General features: G+C 38.9%; 1 protein-coding gene across 1 annotated transcript in view; it reads right to left on the bottom strand.

Annotated features, from left to right (window-relative positions):
- arhgap35a (Rho GTPase activating protein 35a) overlaps positions 1-27,514 on the bottom strand; it is an 82,912-nt gene that overhangs the window by 11,033 nt on the left and 44,365 nt on the right. Inside the window, exons 2-4 of the mRNA XM_081369831.1 lie at positions 13,392-17,498; positions 10,579-10,723; positions 3,817-3,894 (exon numbers count right to left, since the gene is read on the bottom strand). Of these exons, the coding sequence (XP_081225957.1) occupies positions 3,817-3,894; positions 10,579-10,723; positions 13,392-17,132 (3,964 nt within the window). The 5' untranslated portion in view covers positions 17,133-17,498. The remainder of the gene's footprint in view (positions 1-3,816; positions 3,895-10,578; positions 10,724-13,391; positions 17,499-27,514) is intronic.

Raw genomic sequence — 27,514 nt, 5'->3', positions numbered from 1 at the left:
ACCAATCTGCTGGTAATTAACTGACCTTCTCTTCCGGCGCAAACACACACACACAAAAACACACACACACAAAAACACACACACACACACACACACACACACACACACACACACACACACACACACACACACACACACACACACACACACACACACACACACACACACACACACACACACACACACACACACACACACACACACACACACACACACACACAGGATGGCCTGTAGTGACACACATACACACAGACATGCATCCAATCAAAATTAGAGATTTGTCCATGTCTATTAGCTTTTTTCAAATAAATAACTTTCTAAAACTAAAGTATTTATAAAAACTAATAATATTTATAAAATAGTTATTTAAATGAATATATTATATCCACATATATTGTAAATATAATATATACTATAATATTATATATATATATATATATACTGTTTTCTATTGTAAAAGCTACATTTTAAAATATTATTTTAAAATCTATTACAATATTTTAAAATGTAATTTACTTTTATGATGCAAAGCTGAATTTTCAGCATCATTACTCCAGTCTTCAGTGTCACGTGATCTTTCAGAAATCATTGTAATATACTGATTTGCTGTCCAAAAAACATTGATGATCATTAAATATCAAATAAATGTTGAAAACAGTTGTGCCGATTAATATTTTTCAGGATCATTTGATGAATAGAAAGTTCAAAAGAACAGCATTTATTTGAAATCGAAATCTTTTGTAACATTATAAGATTATAACATTAAAAGTATTAGGTAACCCTTTAGTTAAGGGTTCAATTGTCACTATAACTAGTTGCTTATTAGCATGCATAATACTAGGATATTGGCTGTTTATTAGTGCTTATAAAGCACATATCAATCCCTTATTCTGCATGAACATTCTACATCCCTTAAACCTACCTAATACCTAAACTTAATTACTACCTTACTAACTATTAATATGCAGTAATTAGTAGTTTATTGAGGCAAAAGTCATAGTTAATAGTGAGAATTGGACCCTAAACTAAAGTGTGACCAAGTATTATTTATAATCACTGACTGTACTTTATATTGTACACGACATTACATTATGTTCTATTACAGAATATTATACACACATACAAGTCTTGACTTTATATTTCACGACTTAACAAGCAAAAACAGACGCTGTGCTGCCTCTTCTCAAGTATGCACATAATACAAGCATACTCTATGCGCTCTGACATTATGCTTTCGTAATGGCCCTCGGTGGGCACTGCAGGATCAATAGCTGTGGATCAGTCCTGGTTAATTGAGCTTATCTGCTCTACAATGCGCTCATTGACGGAAATGTGATCCATGCACCGAGGAATAGCAGCCATTTCTTTGAAAGCAGCGAGGTCAGTCTGGTCTACAGTGACTGGTCCCACTCAAACTTTTCCCCAAGGCAAATATGAGTAACAGAGTTCTGCGTGTACTATGATATCCATGAGATGTCTTTAGATTATGCTGCTACAACAGCAGGGTAATGTGAGAGTGTGGAAGTTAATGGGGGCCAGACAAGCAGAAAAAGAGAGAGAAAGAGAGAAGGAAGGTGGAGGGTGTCATTGATTATATTTTGGTAATGTTCTTAGCTTCACTAGATTTAAGTTAGGGAAGCAATTTTGAGTCATTTGAGCACTTTCTTTGCAGTAACAATGAAAGTATCAAACAGCACCATGATGGTATTACAATGTTTTATGGACATGTACCATATTATTTTGATGTGCTGTGTAAATCATACATATTATGATGTAATATCACATTATACATCAAAGAAACATAGCATTACCCTCTAGTATTACACAATTAGTTGTGTTATAAAACTCGAAAAGACTTTATGTGGAACTGAGTGCCCATGAGATGGTAACCAAGCAACAGATTTTCTCAGAATTGTGTGATATAAACTCACACATGCAAGTTATAAAAGTACAGATTGTGAGATATAAACACTAAATTTAGAGAAAAAAAGTCAGAATTGTGAGACAAAAAGTCTTATTAGATTAGTATAGTGGAGAGTGGACAGGAATCCAGATCAGAAAGGACCATGAGCCGAGATTCGAACTGCTATAAATGTCAAAGTCTAGCACATTTTGTTCTTAGCCTCGATGATATGTAGCACTGCAAGTTAGGATAGTTTGTATCTTAGACCTCCTTTTTGCTCTTTTAATCACATAACTTCTATGTCTACATTCCACTTCTGTTATCACGAAACCCACGGCATACAACAAAAACACAACTCCGAAAACACACACTGTATAGTTGGTACTACATTTGGTTTGAAACTTGCTCCGTGACCATTTTTTTAAAAAAAAAAGGTGTATTTTACAGTATACACTATGAATGAAATTCGCAATGACTACATTCGTTATGTTTTCACTGTCATGTGACCAACGGCATCAGTTGTGTCGCTTTGCTATTCACAACGCCTCTCCACATAGTAAAGAGTTCATCGAATGCTTACTTCAAAATTCTGACATACTCCTCTCACAAACTGTTTTTCACCTACTATATAGTATGGAAGTAGACATTCTTCTTTTTTCTGTTTTATGGCGGGTATCAACCAGCATTAAGGTACAAAACTGCCACCTACTGTATTGGAGTTTCACCACATAGTTACTGATTCTGGATTATTTACGATGTTATCGCATACAGTATCAACTCTTTCCCCCGCCATTGACGGATATTTGCGGCTTTCTGTGTTTTCACTGTTATACGATAGGGAATGCTATAACACATCTTCTGAAAGAGTACCGAATCTCCTGATTAAAAGTCAGGAAAAGAAGCATAAACAAGCAAAAACATATGTAAGCAGATGCATATGAAAAATGGGAGCAAAAATGTGCAAAAGCCCAAACACAGACAGTTAACAGCAGACTAAAACTGTTACAGTACAATTGGCTTATGCGTATTTATATAACGCCGGTAAAACTAAACAAAATTTATAGCAACATACCAGATACTTGTTTTAAATGTAACAGTGCAAAAGGCACATTAATTCATTGTATGTTGGAATGTGATAAAATAAAAGAGTTTTGGAAATAAATTAATAATATGATATGGTATATAGTCTCAGTGGGCAGGCTTTTCATTATTGGTATTCATCCAGATAACTGGAAAATTAAAAAGGACACTCAAGTATTGATAGATATGTATTCTACATGCCAAACGGCTCATCGTCATTTATTGGAAAAAGACAGAACTATAACTCAATGGTTAAGAGAAATATCTTCATGCATTGCAATGGAAAAGATAACCTATATTCTTAAGGGTAAACAAAACTGTCTAATGTTACTGAATGAAATGTCGACCCAGGACGAGCTATAGGACTGTGAAGCTTTGAGGGTGTTGATGGACTCGATCTACTCCATCTATGTTTTGATCATCGTTCTGAATCCCATCCAGACGTAGTCTTTGACAAAAACGTGTTTTTCTCAGCTTTTTGCGTAAAATGTTTTTTATGAAACCTGCCCACATTCAAGTATTGATAAAACAAGAATGCAATAAGCTAAAATCAAATGTTTTTTTTGCTGTTGTTGTGTAAAAGCAGAGGGTCTGTTCTTTCTTTTGATATTATGCATATTCAGATATTCATACAAAATATTCTGGGGGCCCATGACATTTTTGTGAAAATTATCAAAATTGCTGGAGGTGGTTGGCAACTTTTTTAAAAGAAAATAATCAAGTTTTGTGCTATTTATATATATTTGTCATGCCAACAAAGCACACTAAACAGAAACTGAAAAAAGAGAGATTAAAAGAAAACGAAAGTTAAAGAGACTAGTCATGTGACTCACCCTGGTCAAACTGCCGCTGCATGCTTTCCATCTCCGCCTTATTTCCACTCACCCTGTAGATTCCCTCTGTGCTCAACCCTGAGAGAGAGAGAGAGAGAGTTGACATTAATAAATGAGTTTAGCACTCCATTCAATTTACACAGTCTCAGAGTTTGATAAGAACCACAATGGCGTTATCTCCAGCTCAGAATGTACAATGAATTTCAAATATTTAATTTAGATCTGAGGTTGCTAATTGTGCAACCACACTCCGACTGTCAGATCTTCACTCTTTGACTTATCAGTCATACATAAAGAATGAGCGCTGCCACGGGCAGAGAGGAGCTTGTGTGTTGTGCCCCGCAGATGCAGACGGAGGAAAGAGCCAGAGGACGGCTCAGCTTGGCCCATCTCACAAAAGCAGAGAGAAAACAAGTACATCGATAAAGAGTAAGACAGCGCGAGACGCAGAGAGACACTCTCGGAAATGAGTCGGCGCGTTGCCGAGGCAGACCGCATTGATTGCCTCACCTCTCCCGATCAATTATCCATAAAAGCTTTTCTGTAGAGCTGCAAGAAGGGAAATGTGTGTAAAGAGGGAAGGGTGTGTTTACGGTGGAATGTGAGAACATGAGGGGAAAAAAGGCGAGAAAAGGGCTGTAAAACTCATGAAAGATCAACTTTCATACTATGTTATAGATATTTGCTGATCACAAAATTCTACTTTTGACATCTAAGAATGCCACAATACACCTGGGATGGGTTGCACAGCAAGTAGCCTAGTTTTGACGAAAATGGGCACTAAGTTAACTAATAAATATTGCACCGTTTTTTGCACCATTAAACTTAGCTGAAGCATACTACGTATAAACTAAATATTTACAAAAGCTTCCGATCAGGAGTAACGGTTGGAATAAAATAGCAGACTGACTGAACTGCATCAATAAGCTCTTGTTTTACCCTCAATAATTTAGACATGTATGATAATGCTGCTGACATTTACACTCGCTTAAATTTTAAGAATATATTACTTTGTTAGTGGCTCTTCAACACAAACCCGTCTAAACAGAGCGCCGCTGTGTGCATTTGTCCGTGTTGTGCTTGTCAAATAAAAACAAAATAAATAAGTGTAATTTCTTATGTTTTGTATCAGGATTTAATATTTATTGATCCTTATTAATTTCAAATACAGTTTCTGTATGAAATTTATATACAAAAATATCAAATATGAAAATTCTGATTAGGTAGCATTGTATTTAATGGAAACTTATTTTTTACTTATGTGAGGCAAAAGTAGTTGAAGTAGAATGAAGGATAAACTGAAATTCACGGGCATTTCAACATAACTTCAAGGCTGCTATTGGGTAGCTAAGGGTAAACGTCATATGCAACTACACATTACTTTACTTAGAGTTAACTATCTACTAGGGCTGTCAAAAGATTAATCGCGATTAATCGCATCCAAAATAAAAGTTTGTGTTTACATAATATATGTGTGTGTACTCTGTATAATTATTTTGTATATATAAATACACACACATGCATGTATATATTTAAGAAATATTTGCATACATATACTGTATATATAATTTATATTATATATAAATATAATTTTTTTATATATAAATTGCACATTTTTCTTAAATATATAAAAGCATGTGTGTGTATTTATATACACAAATTTAATTATACACAGTACACACACATATATTATTTAAACACAAACTTTTATTTTGGATGCGATTAATCGCGATTAATCTTTTGACAGCCCTACTATCTACAGTACTAGCTACGCTCTGCATTAAGAACAAATGGTGCAATCGAATAAAGTACAAAGTACAGTTATTTACAACCTAGATAGAAGTTACTAAGCCTCTAGGGTGTGGACTCTACGTTCCAATTTAAGAAAAGTGGCTAGTGAAACCCACTGCTGGTCTACCAATCATTCCAAAGCCTATTTAAGGAAAATATTTGTTTTGTGATATAGGCCTACAACTAAAATCAAAATAAATCAAGAGAGACTGTTACAACAACAGTTAAACATGAGAGAAAACCATTCACAAGGCATAAAGCACAAGTACAAGATCAACAAATGTTAAATTTAGTGACATAAAAGTGGCCCATTAATGGCAAGTGACAGTTTCATCAGCTGGTCTGAAATTCTCTAACCTTATTGAAAAGCCCTAAATGTGCTTTTTATTACCAGTAGGGCTAGTGTATTTATGTGCTTCACAACTTGCAAGTATAGAAACTCGCATGTTTTGATGCTCATTTTAAGGGCAAGTTTATCAAAATGACCAAACTACATTCAAATTAGCTTTCCAATTGCTAAAAAAGTATCCATTCATAACTTAGGCTAACTACTAATCACAAACTAAAGACTTCTAGAAATAAAGTCAAGCATAACAGAAGCCACAGGAATATTAGAGGGAGAAAGGAAACATCCTCTGAAGGACAGTCAAGGACAATACAAGGAAGTCACCATATTTCCATTTATTATATAATTTTTCTCATGCCTTTAAATGTCCATCCCTCTCAATCTTTAGGCCTTCATACTGAACATCCAGTCCATTAGCAAACGTCAAGAGAGCATCGTGTTAAGACATTTTAAGAAACGGAGAGCACTTTGAGCCTCATGGGTTTCTCTAACTGAGACTCACCATGACCTTTTTGCTTAAAGCCCTACTAATGCACCGCTAACCCCGCAACATGTCCAAACAAACTCCTGCCGCTTCCTGCCATCATCTTCAGCATATCCTCCGGGGGCCAGTTTCAGCCAATTCAGCATTTCTCCTCCTCCAACGGCTGTCACATTCCCTCTCTATAACTACAACTATTTATACTGTACATTTCATAATGAGAATTATATTAAAATAGAGTCTTCTAAGTTACCTGTGGGCTGAGACTATATACTGTATTTCCTGTTCCCATACTCCATCTGGACTAATTCTGGAACGGGTGCTGTCAACACTTAGGTGAGTGTGGTAAACCTCATGGCCCTAAAACACCCAACACTCATTTCGCATACCATCCGATTGCAAAAGTGAGAAAAGGACTGACAGATAAGAGAAGGATAGAAGAGATAAAGAGGAAAAATAAGTTAAATGTTGAGATGTAAGTGGGAGACAGATTTACCTAGAAGAATGAACAGGAAATGAGAGGAACAATAGAGGAATGCAAGTATTTTTGGTCTAGAGGGCAGAACGGAAAGGACAGAAATTGGATCCCTATAGAAACTATATAAAAGTGAGGTTACGTAACAGGCTGTGACTGTGCTTTCATTTCTGCCCCATCAAACACAAGAAGAAATAGGAGAAAATGATGTGAATCCTTCACCAGAAATAAATAAAAAAATTAATAACTTGGTCATTTTAGAACTTGACAACCCAGCCGTTCACTTTATTATACTGAAAAGAGTGGGTTGGATATCCTTCAAAACTCCCCTTTGTTACAAAGAATGAAAAATGGGTTTGAAACGATATGAGGGTGTATAAATAATGCAGAATTATTGGATGGTTTTTGGATGAACTACGCTTTAAAAAATTAAGTGATTTAGACTAGGCATGCACTAGTTTTTCCAAAGACATTATTTCTTTTATTTAGCAAGGATGCACTGAATTAATCAAAAATGACAGTAAAAACATAGATATTAAAACATTCCATATAAAATAAATGCTGTTCTTTTGTACTTTCTATTTATCAAAGAATCCTGAAAAAGAGTATCAACGTTTCCACAAAAAAATATTAAGCAGCACAACTGTTGTCAACATTGATAATAAGAATAAATGTTTCTTGAGCAGCAAATCAGCATATTAGAATAATTTCTGAAGGATCATGTGACACTGAAGACTGGAGTAAAGATGCTTGAAATTCAGCTTTGATAACAGGAATAAATAACATTTTAAAATGTATTAAAGGGGTGGTTGATTATGATTTCACTTTTCTAACTTTAGTTACTGTGTAATGTTGCTGTTTGAGCATAAACAACATCTGCAAAGTTAAAATACTCAAAGTTCAAAGCAAAGGGAGATATTTTATTTTAAAGAAATTGCTTTTTAAGGACTACAACAAACAGCTGGGACTACACGACATTCCTCCCGGGTTAGTGACATCACAAACCCTAAAATTTACATAAACCCGCCCCCAGGAAGGCGATTTATTGATTATCAAGACAGAATATGCTAATCAATGACTAGAAAACTATAGATCAGCTATGTAAATTCATCAACTAACCATTCAGAAATGTCCTGTTGCATTCTACATGTTGTCACTTCTTAAGTCTCTCCATCTTTGTCTGACTCCGGTTTGAACATAAAAGGCTAAAAGTTTTTTAAATGTTCAGTGCATGTCTGTGTGAGGTAAAAGGACACAAACTGTTGTAGCTCCGCCCACTGCGCCGGGAGCAGTAGCTCATTTGCTTTTAAAGGAACAGACACAAAACGGTGCATTTTTGCTCACCCTTAAAAGGTGACATTTTTAACATGCTATATAAAAATATATGTGGGGTATTTTGAGCTAAAACTTGGCATACACACTCTGGGGACATCAAAGACTTATTTTACATCTTGTGAAAAGGGCATTATATCACCCCTTTTAACAGAGTTATTTAAAATTTTGATTAAATAAATGCAGCCTTGGTGAGCATAAGAGACAGCCAAACCCAAAATTCTGAAAAGTGTACTTTGACAATTGGTTAGTCAACATTGGTTTGAACAACTAATCGTTCTTAAAGGGATAGTTCACCCAAAAATGAAAAATGTGTCATCATTTACTCATCCTCAAGTTGTTCCAAAATTGTATGTTCCAGCCTGTCTATATACTTACCGGTACTTTCTTCTGCTGAACACAAAATAAGATATTTTGAAGAATGCCAGTAATTAACCGAACAGTTATGGGGCACCATTGATTTTTTTTTTTTCAATACTATGGAAGTCAATGGTGCACCACAACAGTTTAGTTACAAACATTCTTCAAAATATCTTATTTTGTGTAATTTTAGAATTTACGAGGCAGTGAAAGACACAGTGTTGCTATATGTACAAGACTGAGCTGGCATGACTAAGCACATCTTAACCGTTGCTGTTAGCAGGGACTTGCTTGACATGTCAAACTGACATTTTTCTACAAAGATTTTTGTAAAAGCAATTCAGTGTAATTCTGATAAGGTTGTGAGGTTGTATTGTTTTGATGGGTAAGGCACTTTGAATGAGCGAGTGCATATTCTCTAGTGTTCACACTGAGAGTACTATCAGCAAATCACGCTGTAAGCTGTTGTAGAAGGCAGTTCCACCCACAGAGCATGAAAAAAGAGCTGAGCCTGAAAGATTGTTCACCATTTCTGCTATGTGATATCGATCTCAATGAGGGAGTTATCAGGCAGAAAATTACCGCAAGGGGCTTGGCAACTTACACACATACACAACAGAACATGAAAAAGGTGGGAGAGGGGCGGGGAGAAAGGAAATGAGGAACAAAGATCAGGAGCTGACTTGAGAAAACTATAAATGACAGATCCCTTGACTCCACTCTGCCCCTAGTGGTTCACACACATGATCCAAAGGGTGGGGTCGAGTGCTCTCTTCAAGGGTCAGGGCTCTGAAATGCATACACTTCAAGTAGTATGCATGTAATAGTACATAAGTGCATGTAGTGGATTCTTTAGCTATGATTTTTTTTTTCTTTTGGGCTGCCACAGAGAATGATAGGGAACACATTTTTGTCGCGGTTTCTAGGTTGCGCAGTGTTGAGTTTATCTAAACTACAGATGGACTGATGCATCCCAGAGGGAATACTGATGTGTTCTCCAACACTCAGCATTACAGAAAACACCGGCCGGAGCACATGCACTTGCTCTCAGTTGATGAGCTTAATCCCTGGAAGCTAATGGCGCTAATGCTACAGACCCAAATCACAGCTGCGTAGATACGCGCTTAACAAGCGCACATATCTCCATACATGCATTGCATTACTAATGCTAGATATAAGAGGCTCTTATTCGCATAGTAAGCTCTATGGGATCATTTAATATGTTAAAATTAATTCATTTTAACATACAGGTTAGGTATACACCCTGTTGATAAAGACATCAAACCAGCCTAAGGTTGGTCTTAGTAGGTCTCCCAGTCTGGCCAGACTGGTTTGGTTTGCTGGTTTTAGAGGGGTTTCTGGTCAAGCTGGGAGACCTAAAGAGCTAAAATTTCTACTTACACTGCTCAGAGTTGGATTTAACTTCAGCCTCTAGCATCAGTTACTAGCACACCTCTTGAGGAAAGGGGAGTGATGTTTACTCACATATCTCATACTAGTTTGCCTTAATTACACTCAACTCAGTAAACCTCACTCCCATACAGGTCATGGCACCATTGAAACTGTGCTATTAGGATCACTTGCATTGGTGCCTTGACCCGGATGCCGAGTGGGATATGAACCAGCGTCAACAGGCATGGGAGGCAGGCACACTAACAAGCAGGCTAAAGACCACAGCCACTAGCTTCAGAAATGTACATATACTTTGTTTGTTACCATTACTCTTCAGCAGGTTTATCTATCTGTACACATTTTGTGCAAACGTAAAATGTATGTACTCCACTGTTAATGGGAAAGCACATTATATTGAGTTGAAGCCAGTTCACCAGCTGCAGGTTCACAACTACCATTTCATAAAAAGGGGTCACACTGTTTATGTTTGCATGCAAGTGTTAGCATCTAGCTAATTCCAATACCTCACTCCGATGTAAAGATAAAACATCAAAATATTGCTTATTGCTTATATGTGCCACTTACCTGTAATCTCAATGTAACGGATACACTTTTCAATGAAGAGTGGAATGGGCCGCTCAGCCGAGACAACGTTGGCCAAGGGAACTCCAAAGTAGTTACTCTCAGGAGGTTTGGACAATGATGACTGACGACCCTTTGGCCGCGTTTTCTGCAAGACAGGAGAGGAACACATTTTGTTTTGTGGTAAAATGACAAGAGCTACAGTAAGTTAGGTGCAATGCACGCATACTTGAGCCACATGTAATTGCATACAAAAGGATATCAACAGGCTTTGAAAAACAATAGTTATATATTGTTCAAAGATAAAATGTATTTTAACATCTTAACATGGTTGTCAAATATTAGTGGAACATGTTCAGAGTTCATAGAACTACACGTAGTTACTCTGAACTTGAGGAGAACTGACTTCATATATACGCTAAAATCACCTTGATACCAGTTCATTAAAGTGAAATTACTAGTTTTGAGAAAAGGTCTACCATCATTAGTTGCCACTTGGTTTTATATTTTGTATCTCATGCAATGAAATTCATTTGTTTTTAAGTGCCATACAAGTGTCCAAATATTTACTGGGGACCAACCTAGACAAATCATTCACGTTATTCCAGCAATGTGACATTGTATATTGAGGTACATTGAATTTGACTTTTGAGTTTAGAGTTCTGCAGGAGAACACACTGCTCATTCCTCCCTCCCAGACCCCTGCCTTCCCATAATTCTCTGCAGCAGGGCATCATGGCTCGTTGGCCAATGTGTCTGAGGTACTGTCAGACAAGAGAAAAAGCCATGACAATTATTAAGCCCAAGTCTGTCTGCTCCATAGCTAAAAGGCATCCCAGCTTCCTGGTACATCCGCAGGTCAAAGCTCTGCTTTTCACACATTCAGGAACCATGCCACATTTGCCTCCCTCTCTCTTTTTTTTTTTTTTTTTTACATCTCCTTACATTCCCCACTCCTCTCCTCATTTTCAGATTTCACCTAAATCCCTACTGGCTCCTCTCAATAGACGTTTACATAATTACCACCCTCCCCTCTCCAAGCTCTCTGTAAAGAATCTGTGCTCCAATTACAGTTCACAGAGAGTATTACTGGGATGGCAATGTTATGCAAAAGTAATGCGTTCACCCTGCAATGCAGGTCACACAGCAACCCAGACTAAGGCGCACAAAGCAAACCAGTTACATCATGTTAATAACTGCTACTCCACCCATTTGCAACTTCAGACATGACAGGATACTTTAGTGTTACAATTTGAATGAATACAATGTTTAGCTATGTTTTATGCCTCACTAACCTGAGCACAAAGTACTCAGTTTTGGGAAACTTCTCATTGCAACCAGTCCCCTGGTAACTCTACCATGTAACCATTCGCTTTGCAGATGCTGGTGCAAAGTCACGGGGGCATTAGAAATGGAACTAGGTGACGCTGGAATTTAAAACATTCCACTTGTTGGGTGAGGAGATTTTAAAAGGCTGAGTTAACATTTCCGGCCTTGCAGTCAAACATACTAAGAAAGAGAGAGAAAGTGCGGATGGGATAGTAGACAAAAACAGGAAAGGCTTATTCTAACTCCTTTTAACATAAAAAAAGGGACAGTCTTTGTTGAACAGAGCTTAAACCAGTACAGATCCCTGGGGCTACTAGGCTGCTGCTTTTTTATGGGTTACTTTATGGATCAGTCCCATAAGGCAATTAATGCAAGCAAGGTGATTTAACCCAATGGCCTCATTCTAACCCTACCGAAATAATAAACACTGCTGTTCAATGAGAAGAACTGGTGGCTCAATGATTTCATATGCCCTTAGGCTGTCACATGCTCAAAGAGAACAGCAGTCACTAAAATTTCTGCTTGTGTGAATACAGTGTATTATGGGAGTGACAGCTTAGTATTCCAAGAAAAAAAAATTGTTAAGGCCATGCTGTAGAAGGAACTATCAAGTGAACAGCACTCAACCGCCATTAAAAAAAATGTCTTTGTAGTACTTAAACTCTTTAAAAGAAACCACTATTTAATGGACATGCACCACAGCATAACCAAAAATCAACCTTGACCAAAGCTTGGCACACCATGAAACATTAAATAAAACAACCGGGTCTTCTCTCTGTGGATAACTTTTCAACAAGAAAAGAAACCAGGCATACCACCATACCTCAAAATTGTTTAGACAAAAGACAATTTCTGTAAAATAATCTTTCAAATTGACTACATCTTACCTGAACAATGAATTTAAAGGGTTGTGAACACAAAAATGCATTTCTAGAGTTAAAGTATGGGATGTGAGTTCATTTTAATTTCATATGGAAGTATCTGGATTTGGGCCATTTTCTTCTGGGTTCAAAATCAAGTGAACGTCACAAAGATGTGACAAAGATAGGTCAGATTTACATATTTGAACTCTGTGTCAGCTGTCTCTCACATGCGACTGGTGCTTTTTTAAAGACATTGATTTTGTATATTTAAGCTGAAATCAAGGTGTAAAATTTTCTGTTCATCTAAAGTAAATAGCCACTGTGTTTTTACATTTAAACACAATCTAAAAACACACGGTTTCTACTAAATAAGTGGAAAAACAATCACTGAAATAAGGTGAAGTTAAAAATACCAATCGCTATGATATCACTCACAATACTTGAGTTCACATCCAGTGTAAAGTGAAGTTGGGCCTAAACTGACTTTTTAATATATGATGTATTTAATAAACAGATAGATCTTAAAGTATAAAGTTAGCCTGTAAATGTGATCTTTACAATATATGAGACCATGAAGCATAATTCCAAAATATATATGTTTTAAAATAATAATATAAAATGTACCTTTGTAGTTCTTCTACCAAGACTTCTCAAGATATTCCTCCTCTTTGGGTCCTCGCCTTCTTCATTTAAGGAACTGTCCCCTTTCTGTGCACCAAGCTCATCCTCTTTAGTCTTGGGGAGACCTCCAAGCTCATCATCACTGCCAATAAAGCTTGTGCGGAAGCTGCTAAACTTTCCAAGTCGTTTGGAGCGATCACGATACAGCCTAGGTTTAACTCCAAGAGCAGACAGCTTTCGTCTACGCTCTAATGAACTGCTATCAGCCTCGCTGTCTGATCCATTTCCTGCACCGTTAGAATGACTCTTGTTTGCATTGCGAATAGTGATGATCTTGCCCTGTGTGCTGTCATGCGGTACAGAATAAATATTCTCCTCCTCTGTGGGACGAGGCTTTGATACTGCATCCATGGGCTCAGCATAGTCAGATGGATCATAACCACCTTCAGTTCCTGGTGGCCAGGTGACTAATGAGCGCCTGTTAGGTCCATGTAGGCTCAGGTCCATGTATGAACTGATGGTTTGGGGTTTGGGAATGTCAAAGGTGACATTGGGCTTTGGTCGCACCTGAGGTGGGACTTTGTTGTTAAGCTTGTTTTCAAAAGTGTTTATGTCAGAGATGAGCGAGAAGGCATCGCCCTCCAAATCAGGGAGCTTGAAACCTCCACCATGGGTCAAGGTGCCATCATCCCGTAATGTGGGATAAGGTGGGGAGGGCTCAATGTCATCCTCTGAATCCAGCAACGTGGTGCTTGGAGAGCCACATCGAGGTGAAGATACATTTTCAGTGGTGACATTCTCTGCAACATTGTCATACATATGTGTTGCCTCTACAATGGTTTTTTTCTCCAATACCTCCTTAAAGAATGGCTGGAAGTGGTCTATCCGATGCAAGCCTCCCACCACACCACCAGGTCCACAGATCACAGAGCTGAAACGTGCATCAATTTCATGGGCCAGTTCCTCCCCTTGGGCAAGCTGCTCTCGGACAACCTCAGAGTCTGCGAGTTCCGATTGAGTCTCTGCAACAGCAAGTAACTGCACTGGAATAATGTCTTGGACCTCACAAAGGAAGGCACAAAGGGTTTCCATGGAAGCCTTCCTTTTGGCCGAGTACACTGCTATGAAACCATGCACCAATCCGCTTTTACGCAAGGAAAAAGATGAGTGGTAAGATAGAACAGCAAGATCAATGCTTTGCCTTTGGCCACCAATAGATAAATCCAACAAAACTGATGTTCCACTGGATAAATTGGAAGAGGGCCGACAGTGCTGGGGCAGCAAGAATGGGGAAAGAAGCTGGTCAACATCATAAGGATCTCCACACATTAGACACATTACAATTCGTAAGTCCTCAGTGCTCTGCTGAGAGTCTCTGAAACTTGCAAGTGCAGGCAACAAGGGTGGAGAGCTACTGCCAAGACTAACTGACGGTCTTCGTGTGTCTAACAGACCTTTGAGGATCTGGTTTAAATGTTTTTCATTTATATTGCGACCATAGCCCACACCTGGGGAAGCAGGATCTAAATAACTGCACTGAAATTTGCTAGCCACTTGTTGACCGTGTTGGATGAGGCTTTGTGCTGTTTCACCCCCAATATCAGAAATTGAACCAACGCCTCTTTTGGTGACCAACAGGAGAGACAAGGGAAGCTGACCTAGATTCGTGTCCCTTCTACCTATGGTTGATTCTCGTAATTTTTCAATACTGTCAACAACATAGGATAAGGATTCCTTTGAGTTGTAGAGGCAGATGCAACCATGTGGGGTGAAAGTGGGGGTATGGAAGGAGTTTACTGGAAGGCGTACATTTCCTTCTATAGGTCGAAGAGCCAGTTCATATGTCCTTCCATCTAGAATGTACCGTTCATCATTGGTGCACAGTGCTCTGATCTCATTAGCTAACTCTCTTGCAAGTCCATCTTTGCCAAGAATTACAAGATTAATTCTATCTACCTTTCCCTCACCAAACTGTGATTTTGAGCTCCCATCAAAGGAATATCGAGTGGGAAAACGAAGGGCTAAGTGTTGCTCAATTTTGCCATCCACACAATGTGGACTACAAGGACAGGTTTCCTTAGTTGGGTGGTATACAAAATGGATGTGCTTGAGCACCAGGGCATCTCTCTCAGCCTGAAGCTTTTGGAGGGCCTTGAACCTCTGCTCCTCTCCAAGAACCTCTTGGATGGCACCCATTTTTTCTTTACTGGGCTTAGCATCAACTTCAAGCTCATAGAACAATTCAGAGTACTCCAGTAAAAGTTCTTGAAAGTCCTCTTTGGCTTGGTCAATAATAATCTTCTGGTATTTGTTATAGATGTCAAGGTACTCTGGCTCCTCCAGCCACTGATAAAACTCCTCGTTCATGATAAAGCTACGAGCTTCCTCCCAGGGTTTGCCAGGTGTAACAAATGGCGAAGACGCAAGTTTCTCTTTGAACTCCCAACGCATTTCTGCTCTCTTTCGCTCATTGCGCAGGTGTTCTAAGTGACTCTCATAGATTGCCTCTGCTGCAGGGGTTTCTAAAAGGTCCTGGGGAATGCGTTCATCCTCCATGTTGTCAATGTGTGGTGTTGTTTCCCATGGTGTGTCATCCAATACAACAAACCAGTGGGAGAATTCCCGCTTATTCTCGAGAACTTTCTGTACTCCTGACCAGCTTAGGTGATCAATCTCTTCCAGGCATGGAACCAATGAGTTGAGAGCCTGTGGGAGTGTGCTAAGATACATTTTACGCCGCTTTTCTATGTGCTCTTGCTTGAGTCTGTGTACATGTTGCTGGAATAGTTTCTTGGCCTTGGAAGTACCCTCAAGGAAAACATACTCTTTGTATTCAGGTGATGTCTGCATTCTACGATTAGTGTTGGGCCATGTTTCATTATGGTTCTTCACAATGCGGCTAACCAGCCACTCATAGCGGTCCTTAGCAGATGCTATTTGCTGACTCTGCTGCTTGAGGGCTTCAAAGTAAGGAATGATCTTGGGCTTCCCTCTACTCTTATCTATCAACTGCACCAAGGTAAGGAAAGCAAGGTCAACATTGACATTAGAGCGTGCTGAAGTCTCAACAACCTGCAAATTCTTCTTGGCCAAGGCAAAGGTGTGAGAGTCTTTAATGTACCGCTCAACCCCTTCATCACACTTGCTCAACACAAGTACAACTGGCTTCTTGGTCTTAGCTAGCTGGTTATATAGATTGGTGACAAACTTCATCTGGTCATCAAAGTTTCGGTTCATACCCCTGCTCACATCTACACAGAGTAAGAATCCATCCACTAAAAGCTTGCCTTCAGGCATTTGCTTTTGCTCAAAGTCTTGCTCTAGTCCAAGCTGATCTGTGCAGAAATACATAAGCTTCTCAGCAGAGGCCAGTTTGTTGGAAGCTGCCCGCTTGATATAGGGCTGTAAGGCAGTACTTCGATGTGGCTGGAACGTTTGGTCATCAATAAACTCTGTCTGTTCCACCACATGCATTCGACACTCAGCGCCCTCCTCCAACATTCGTACCGCCTCGCCCCAAAACAGGAAGTGGTCATTGTTTACCACTCTACCACCAAAGTCACTTGTGCTTAAAACAGATGTGTGGTCCAAATAAAAGTCATCAGCACTGGGGCGAACAAAGCGATTACAAAGGCAGGACTTGCCTACCCCACATTGCCCCTTCTCCTTTTCAGTTCCGGACAAACCTACCACAACAAGGTTGTAGGTTGGTGCCCGGGCATCTTGTTTTTTTGCCATCATCATCGAATGAAAGCGCTCATCTTGCCATTCCCAGAAGCTCTAGTTTGAAAGCTGCTGGGCTGAGGTTCCATCCAAATGATTTCAGGCCTGGAAAATAATTTATTTCTAACGATCCTGAAAGTTGCTTTAGGGTTTTTTTTCCATGTAGGGTCAGTATGTCCAATCCCCTTGATCAAATTATAAATCCACAGTCATCTGGCCATTCATGATTTTGGCAGAGGCTTGGGGTTTGAGGGTGGGGGAGAGGAGTCCCTTTGGACTTAGGCGGGTGTGCTGCAGGTGGAAATATTCCAGCCCATCTCCTTTCTTCAGGGGCACTTTGACACAGAAATATTGTAGGTTTCAGGTTTGCCCAGCCTTGATCTGACCCTGCAAAAAATAAAACAGACATTACAATTAGATTTTGAAAAAATAAACAAATAAATAACTACAAGAGATTCTGCTAAATGAATAAATGTATTTGTAAATGTATATGCTCTTGCATCAAAATGAATGACTTCATTTGGCTGTTGAAGCTGAAATTTACTACAGTACAGTAAGCGATGTGAGACTGCAAAAGTTACAAAGTATTTGATTAATATGACACAACCCGTCCCCATTTCATTTCATAAGTTGCCCAGGGTTGTTTATGTGTAACCTAAAGGTATCAGTTCCAAGGAATAAGAGAGGCTGGTATCATATCAAAGTCAAAATTTTTGTATTGATTCAACCCTATAAGGCACCACATTCTAATCCCTAAACATATACACACACAGATGAAAGCTGTGGTAAGTGCTTCAGAGATACAGTTTTAATTAGGCAACCAGGGAAACACAAATCGCCCTTAAAGAGTTAGTTCAACCAAAAATGCGGAAAAACAAACAAAAATAATGACTTTATTCAACTATTCATTTTCTTCTGTCTGGGCCTCTGAGTGAGTTCACGTAGTGTAACAGTGCAGCGCTTCTGGGTTTGACTATTTTAAACATTGTCTTTACTAACTTTCTGGGCCGGCAAGTTTCAATAACAGAGAAGCCTACGGAGGAGTGAGACAGCTCTAAGATTTAATCAAAAATATCTTAATTTGTGTTCCGAAGATGAACAAAAGTCTTAAAGGGTTGAAACAACATGAGGGTGAGTTATTACTGACAGAATTTTCATTTTTGGGTGAACTAACCCTTTAATAGGAGGCGCTGGATATTGGCCGCTTTACAAAAACCCTCTCAAAAAGTCTCAAAAATAATTCTCAAAAAGACTAACAACTCTGTTAACATTAACAGGGTGAAACCTTGTGGATACCAAAACAAATTAAGTCAAGGCCTGTAGAAGTCTACGAAAGAGAACAGAACCCTCTGGACAATAGATGACAAGAGCTCACAGGAGCACTTACACTGTTCTTGAAATTCAGAGCCCCAATAACCTGCCAAATGCAGAGACAAACCAAAAAGGACGTGGCTATAATGGAATGGAACTCCATAAAATGGAGTTAAGTGTAAAAAGTATCCTCAACCTGTTAATAGTTCTTTTTCTTTTTGTTTAGGAAATACAATCATTATTTATACATAGTTATACATTTGTCTTTTTAGATCAAGGCACTTCAGTTGGGACATAACCGGATTGTCATAGTGGGAGTCATCTAAACAGAAAGAATTGTTTGGGTCTACGCCAAGGACAGGCACTACAGAAGAGGTGCCACAGACCTCCATCTCCCAGATCAACAGCAGCACCTGGGAGGCAAGACTAGGTAAGTGTGCTGACGACAGCTCTTCAAGCCCTACATCTAGCAATCACAAGCGACACATGATTGCAGTTGCAGATGTCACTGTCACAGTCTGGGCCAAATGTAATGATTCTGCTGTGGTGAATTTGCTCTGGCGAAATAGCTTCTGTATACTGGCCCAGCATTCTTGAAATCACAAAACATGTAAAAGTTACAACACTGCATTTGAATTTATGACATTTCATATCAGAGTCGAAAAATGTATCACAGTTTGAGCCTTAGCATGTCATTCAATGTAGGATTGGTGATAAGACCAGTGGAATCATGATCATATCACTCTCTCAGAAACATTTTCAGCTTTTGCTGCAGTACGATTAGCCAGCAATCAATAGACACTTGCAACAGAGCAAACACAAAAATGAGGTATGCTGGCTTACAGAAAAAGGTCTGAAATGTCAAGAATGGATTTGTCATTGTACTCCACTAGGACCACCACTACAGTAAAAACAAGGTGGAGAGCCACCGAGCAATGTAGTGCTGCGGGTGTGGCAGTGTAACATTTGTTTAAACATTGACCAGCTCCCCTAACACAACAGCTCGGAAACAACATCTCAAAATTTTTTTTTTGTATAAATAAAAATAAAATTACATTAATACAAATACATTACATTGTATCTCACAGAGGAAAACCCAAGAATCTCAACAAACCCCAGAAGATCATTCAAGACCATAATTAATTGAAAATATTTTACTAAAAAATTATATATTTTATAAAATACATAATATCATTATCCTTACTGTTGGGCAGAAACCTTGTATCTTCATATTTCCTATTTTATTTTATAAATCATTACTTCTTGTCACCCTTTGCATCTGTCTGTGGGTTTTGAAATATATATTATATTGAACAAATATAAAATGATTAAAAAAGAGAGTTTGTGACTAAACATAATAAGTCATAGCCAGTGTCATAAATAGCCTGTGCATACACTTCATCTTTTATAACATACAATTTTTGAGCACCCACATAGCTACAATAAACTTTATAACCTGTAAGATGATGAAAATGTTAGGCGATGCACTTACTGCCTCAAATACAACCGTTTTAAATGACAGAGAAAATATGTCTGAAATCGACTGGTCAAAAACCTCTTAACTCCATTTAAGCTTGATTTTGGTTAAATGTTAATATAGTAATGACACACACAAGTGTCTGACCATATATAAAAGCCACAATTTCAACTTTTACAACAGTGTTTAATTACTAAAAATATAGCTTTATCCATTTTCTGAAAACAATCTTATACTGCAATTAAAATATGATAACTTACATTAAAATAGTGTTATGATGTAGGCTATAATAGTAAAAAAAAAAAAAATACACTGCAGTACAAACATGGACAGTGTATACTGTATAATCTTTAGATTTTAGTCATATTCATCCAATGCAATGAGAATTCAATTGTTCTATTTTTTGCAGTTTTCTGTAGCCAATCACAATCATGAGGACATCGCTGAGACCATCAGATGTAGTTATCAGTTAGTAAGCTATGAGGGAGTAATTATATCATAATTATATCATCCATGCTGATAGAGGGCAGGTAATCATGTAATCATGCTCAAGAACAGTTTGCCATAAGTGGGACGCATGGTAATACTTTCCATATTAAATATCCAAGATGTAACAACGAGGAAGATACGAGAATGCATTTTGTGGCTTGAAAATTAATTTTACCAGAAGAACACTTGAGAGCTCTCAAGTACAAAACAATTACAGCTGCCTGGATACAGATCAGCAATGACCCATGTGTCATTGACAGACACACATACACATGCACAACCAGGTGGTGACTCCTGGCTTCTGGGACCAAAAGAAAAAAGTGCATCTATTCTGTTGGGTCACCAACATGACAAGTGATGCCATGCTTGCTGGTTCAAGACCAATTGTAAAAGTCATTAGTCTAATCAAGGAAGTGCTCATTATTCCTCAGCTCTTCAGAACCTGGCTCTCTGTAACACTCACTTTGCCGTCAGCACAAGAGCCACATCTGATCTGTCCCAGCTGTGTAATTCTGTGCATTGCTTTGTCTTTCCATGTTCAGCATGCTATTAGTGCTATGAACGAGATAAAATTACAACAACTAAAGATGAGAGCCAAATCAGCCTGTGTTTTTCCACTGATGGGCTAATGCAGCAACAAACAAATCATAGACATCACAAACATGAAAACAGATGGCTAGTAATGTTGATACAAAATCAACTAATAAAAATTCAAGCACTTTAAGCAGACATTCAAGCACTAAATAACTGTTCCTGTTAATGCACAGTTGTCGAACAATTGCTCTGGTCTTCAAATTTGCCAATAAATTACAATTTAGAATAGAAAGGAAACCTAAGTGAAAATGTTCACATGCAAGTTGGATTTGGCTAACATAGCAATAAAAATGTGATAATGCTCCTGCTACTTGCGTCGTGGAAAAAGTCTTCTTTACAAGAAAGTCACTCGAGTCACGGAGTTCCAGATGCCAAAGCTTAGACTTTATTGGTGGAGACAACAAAGATGCATTCAGAGCATCTAACCTTCTGGTTCAAAATTCTCATTCAATATTCAACTCATTCAAGCATTTCTTAAACATTCATTGGCTTATCTTTCATTTGTATTAACCCATCCTCCTTTGTCTGGTTTAATTAATTCCTTATCTTTTTTGGCTTCTTTTTAATAGGAGGTGTGCCACCAAGTTGGTCTATTTTTATAAAGAAACATTTTATCATTATGCAGGTGCAAGCTCATGGCAAGAGTGTGAATCCCAGAGGCCTAATATCATGGTTTCACTCATATCATTGTGCAGGCTATTCTACAAACATATCTTAAATGTCTAATAAAAATGTACTTGTGCCTTCTTGGTACTTCTTGCACCTTTACTCACTATGAGTCTGCATCAGTGTGAATTCAAAAAAGTGTGCATCGAGGGCACATAGTGGCTAGAGGGCCTTCTTAAAAAAAAAAAAAAAAAAAAATTGGAAGGAACACCCAACAATCTTATAGACAACCATAGCAAGTCTGCATAAAATTGGGCATCACTATGCTAAAGTATCATCTAGCAAAAGGCAAAGACAGATGTTCCAGAATCCACCCCTCAGAGGTTAGATACAATCATATCCATTGCCATGTTTGGATAAGACATGATATGGTCCATCAAGCCAAAGGTTGGCTAGCATGTAGCCTGCAGGCTTGAGGACTTCTCCCTATATTTCATGTTGGGATACAGTCACTAATAGATGAGGATATGCCTGGACTTGTCCTCAAACATGGCCTATAAAAGAGTAGAGGTGTGAAAAAGGGAGAAGGGGGTCCGGCTGGCAGGCGTAAGAAAGATCATCCGAGAGATGGTCGTTAACTAAACAAAAAAAACAGCATGTAGGGTGAAAAGGGTGCGAAGCTCGCACTTGCTCTTAACGGTAGGTTGCCGCTAACTAAATAACAGGGGGCAACAATAAGGGATCAGGGCATTCCAAAGCTTGTTTAAAGAGTAGTTTAGTCTTTTAAGGGACAGTTAAGGATTAAACCCCACAAGTTTTCTGAGATTTAGGCTACTGTTAAAAATAGATCACATTCCTCTGGCCTTGGGTCTGACCTGCACATAAGCTAAGAATCCTGTTAAAATGGCGGGAGCCAAACTGATCACAGGGAGGAATCCATTCAATACGGTCTTATAGATGTACTGTAAAGCTTTGCATGACTGTTTCTTTCTGATCTTAAGGTTATGGTTGCATCAGATAAGAACACGCTGTTTTAAGAGAAGCGAAAATACATTTTTTAGTACACCTTTTTGATATTTTTGAGTGCCCCTGACTTTTGATATGTAGCAAGACTAAAAAGACAATGAAAATACAGGCTAGAGAGTAGGATGAAGCCAGAACATCTCTTTATGGAAAAAAAAGCCCATTGTTAACTGATTGTTTAAGTCCCATCAGCCTCCAGTAATGAAAAACTCCATAGTCTACACAATCAAACTCGAGAACAATACAGCCCTTCTGAATGTGTATCAGGACAGTAAAATGCAGCAGACAAAAGCCATTTCAAAGACTATAATTAATAGCAACAGAAATGAAAACTACAATTTGTTTCCTGTCAAACTACTTTGAAGAAGCCTGTCTAAACAGACAGTCACACACATAATCAGGCCGACAAGCTGTAAACATCCACTTACACACACTCACAGATCAAATGGCTTTTTATATTCCCTTCAAAAGAAAGCAAAGATTGAAAACGTTGCTGAACATCAGTAAATCAGAGATATGTATTGTTTGAGTATTGAAGACATGGTTATTGTTGAGAGAGTTTTACCATGCAAAATAATGTGCTGGTGTTTGTATTATTCCTAATGACGTACCACAGCGCTACATTTATGTGAGGAAATATTGGTCCAGCATCAGATTTATATGAAAAAGCATTCCACTTCTCTTGCGTGTTATCTTTACTGTAGCCACGCAGCATAGAAAATAAGAGGTCATTCATACGGTATCCCACGGGGCTGGTGCCCAGGCCATTTCCATTTCCGGCATGTCCTCGTCAATGCCACATTTCATAAAAGAATTATAGCCGACATTATAGTGACAAAGCAAGGCAAGAGCAGAGCAAACACAGTTTAGTTTGACTGATGCACCTCGCAAACTCATTCCTCCAACCGAATCGCCACTAATATGGTCGTAAGAGCAGATAGTCTACTCATCCATCCCCCCCACCCTGATCCCTCTCGAGACCTGGACTCCATTAGACCACTGCCTAGGGCGCAGAGGAACAGAGCCTTTGCACGGACAACACTTCCTGCTTGGGGAGAGAGTCTAATGCTGCTGTGGAGAGAGCAAGAGAGAGATTCGTACAAGGGTGGGAGGATGAACAAAGGGGAATGAAGATGTGTAAAATATTAAGCTATAATGGCCAGGGAGAGGGAGAGACTGTATTCTCCATATCCAGAACAGAGAGGCTAAAATAAATGTTGCTCTGCTGCTATAAAATAGGTGATCCAATAGGCATAACGCACACCAATCAGGATGTCAGAAAGCTAAAGACATGTCATACATATGATTCCCGTTAAACGTAAATGTACCAGCTTCAATCACATACACAGTGCATTCGTTACACCAATCAGGCAATTTAATACTTGATAATTTTCCAACCTTAATCAAACACGTTAGAACCAGATATTCAAGGTCTTTGGGATTATTTGAAAACGACGACCAGGTGTGTTGGAGCAGAGCTAGATCTGAAGTCTGCAGGAAGGTAGGCCTCCAGGAGCAGGGTTAGCTAGCCCTGGTCTAAACCAGGGATTTCAAACCTAGAGGCTCCACAGCATTTACTTTGTTGGACACACGTAGCTCAGGTCATGGATACTCTACTAATCAGCAGATGAGCTAATTCAGATGGTTAAATAAGGGGGACATCCAAAACGTGCAGTGCGGAGGAGGCTCAAGGGGCAGCTTGAAAACCTCTTGTCTGAACTACACCGACTTTGTTGATTAACAAAAGTGGCAGTTCACAGGGCTCCAGACTGCGACCTAAATTTGAGAGTGTACGACTGAATTTTACACCCAGTCGCACATGTGCGACCAGTAATTATTTTTTTTTTTTTCACGTTAAACGTGGAAGGGGCGCGTCAATGAATCTGGAATGTGTGGCAGGCCAATGAGTGTGAGAAGAATAGGGAATGGCCACTGTAACTGGCTAATGTGTGGAGGGGGAGGGTCCTAGAGATAATCGAGCGCGCGTAAACGTCCGTGGGAAGGAGACGGAGACAAATATCAATGTCACGGACAGACACAGTCGGATGATGATGATTCAGAGTCAGAGGTTTGTAAGGTGATAAAGGCCTGAACCCACTATTTTCGGGAAGACTGGCTACGAGAATTCAGCTGGTTGAGGTACTGTAAGGAGATGAACTCCATGAGCTGCAAATGTTGCAGTCGCTACCCCAGAACTGCGGGGAAAACGAAGTTTGCAGACAGTGCAGGCACTTCGCAGTTTAAACACTCAATCTCAGCCTCAAGCATAGAGTATGCCGTGACATGTTAATAAATAAAAACAAAATGAAAGTGGAAAAAAACTGCGCTACTCAGTACTCATTCTGCTTCACAGACCGTTTAATAGTTCGAACCAATAATAGACAGCGCAGAGCTTCTCTCGCCAGTCGCGGGCCGATCGCGATCACGCGAAACAGTTAGGCTACATCGTGGAGATCCAGTGAAGAAATCCATTGAGTTCGCGACAGAATTAATAACATTGCTGCGAGATCCAGTAAGAAACATTCAGATTTGACACAGAATTCTCTGTTATAAACCATATCAGATCAAACAGCCCTGACGTGGAAACCAGGAGAAACATGTGCGATGAGCGAACAAGTTATAGAAGGCTTTAGGTCCACAGATCAGAAACATTCACCTTGGATTTACTGTAGTAACACTAACTGTAACTATGGTATACTGTGGTTATAACAGTAGCCTACACATATTTTTCCAGCACTTCAAAACTATATTGTCATATTTAAATGTTATTTTTAATGTGTTGACCAAAACTTTTTTTGTTCATCCTTTAAAGATTGTACCTATTTATAAAACTAAAAGTTTCAAGAAGTAGGAAAACTCACACTTATTTAAAAAAAAAAAAAAAAAAAAGATAAAGATTAAATTACTATTGTAAACATAGCTGCAGAGGACGCTTACTGGCTATTTTCACTCCCTAATATCTATTTTGTAACTCATTTTGCTTTTGAATTAATATTAAGACATTATGAATGATAATAATTAAAGTTAACTTTATCTATACACCTCAAATTAAGATCAGTGCTTTGTCATCCCACAGTGCTACCAAATACTTTCTGTAGAACTTAGTGCCGCTGCCCTCAAATGTTAGTCTGGAGCCCTGTGAACTTAAAATAAAACTGCACATTGTAATTTCTGTACATTAAGGCTATTTATTATCAAAGCATTTGTCAGTAATACAGTTATTTGGGGGAAAATGTGAATAATTGCATTGCAAGGTGATTTAAGGTGTGTGCCCCTAAATTTTCTGCTTGCGCTCCTAAAATTTTATGTCAGGGGCTACAGCGCTCCTAATAAAAAAAGTTAGTCTGGAGCCCTGGTTCACCTTTGTGTCAGTACTTGTCAGTTGACCACTACTGTAGTAACAGAAAGACAGATAAGCCCATGACTCAAAGCTCGTACATCATAAACAGCCAGGCCACTACCCATGATTATAATCTCATCGTGGCTGGTAAGGGTTTGGCTGCAAAGCACACTGGATTACTCTGGATTAATAAAGCACTCTTTGCATCTTCACATTTCCATGATCGCCAGCTTTTCAGGCATGATATAATGCAGTTAACCACATCCACATATATACACACAAAAAGCAACCATTGAAACCATAAAACCCGTGACCTAGATCCTATCACTGCCTGGTTTCGCTGTCAGAATTCGTTATTGACATCAAATCACATCAAATATCATCATCCTCTGCTCAACTTAAAAAAAAAAAAGGCCTTTTGGCTGCAGAGTTTTGCTTGTGCTAGAATCTTATAATGGCAAGGTGAGCAGGGGATTTCTTATTGAAGCTAGATTGTGATCATGTCCAATGACAGCTTTCCTAAGTAGGGAGAAGAAAGAAATAAAGAAAGAATGTGTCTGAGTGTCAGAAAGGAAGGGTTGAAGAGAAAGGAAAACAACAAAAAATGGAAAAAGTGTGGGGTTAGCTGCTGTAACTCTTTTTTAACACCATGACTCTCTCACGATAAAGACTAAATATTTCTCATCAGGGAGCCGCGCGTGATGACAGCTATTAATTCCTCACACCAGCAGGCATGGTGGCAGGTTTGACAGCGATAGGGGCTCCCTCTTTTCAGCCACACACAAACACTGCAGTCCACGCCAACCTCCACAGTCCACAACACCTACGGTGCAGAATTTGCAAAAACAGACGACCTTCATTTTGAAAGTCCCTCATGGAGTCACTCTTCTAAATATGATTTTACTCTTGCCTTCTCTTCCTGAATTTTGGGACAGTTGACAACAGGCCTAAAAACTCTGGCAAGAACTTGAGGATACTGTAGCAGGTGTTTAAAATGGACGGTGTTGGTTGGGGACTGGTTATTTTGGGTATATTTGTGTGGCTTCCCTCACTTGAGAGGGAACATGAAACCTTGGAACATGTCACCAGCTCTCAAAAGAAAATGAATGAATTCCAGTCACTTGTATTACCGTTGGCAGTGTGAATGCCCTCTTAAGGCCAGGAGTAATCAATCTGCAGAATCTCCAATCTTTATTAAACATACCTGAACCAGCTAATAGAGGTCTTCAGGATTACTAAAAACTAACTTCCAGGTGTATTAAAGCAGGTTGCAGCTGAAGTGTACAGAAAGGTGACCCTCCAGGAGCAGGATTTAATACCCCAAGACTAATAAAATATATACACTATACTGTATCCATTCAAACACTAAAATGTGTACAGACACACCCTCATCACTCGCATAAACAGGCAGGTGCAAATGTACACAACGCTACCAAACAAAGAGGCAATTGTAATTACACAATGCCTCCTTTCCTTCAGGGCTGAACACTCCCTTCCCAGCTGCCAATCTATCCCACTAACAGCAGAGATTTACAGGCTAATTGGCTAGTTAATTGTGCTAAG

The sequence above is a fragment of the Scardinius erythrophthalmus genome, assembly GCF_964197995.2.
Source record: "Scardinius erythrophthalmus genome assembly, chromosome: 7".
Lineage (NCBI taxonomy): Eukaryota > Metazoa > Chordata > Actinopteri > Cypriniformes > Leuciscidae > Scardinius > Scardinius erythrophthalmus.
The sequence above is the reverse complement of the archived record's forward strand: the minus strand, read 5'-3'. Positions and strand labels throughout refer to the sequence as shown.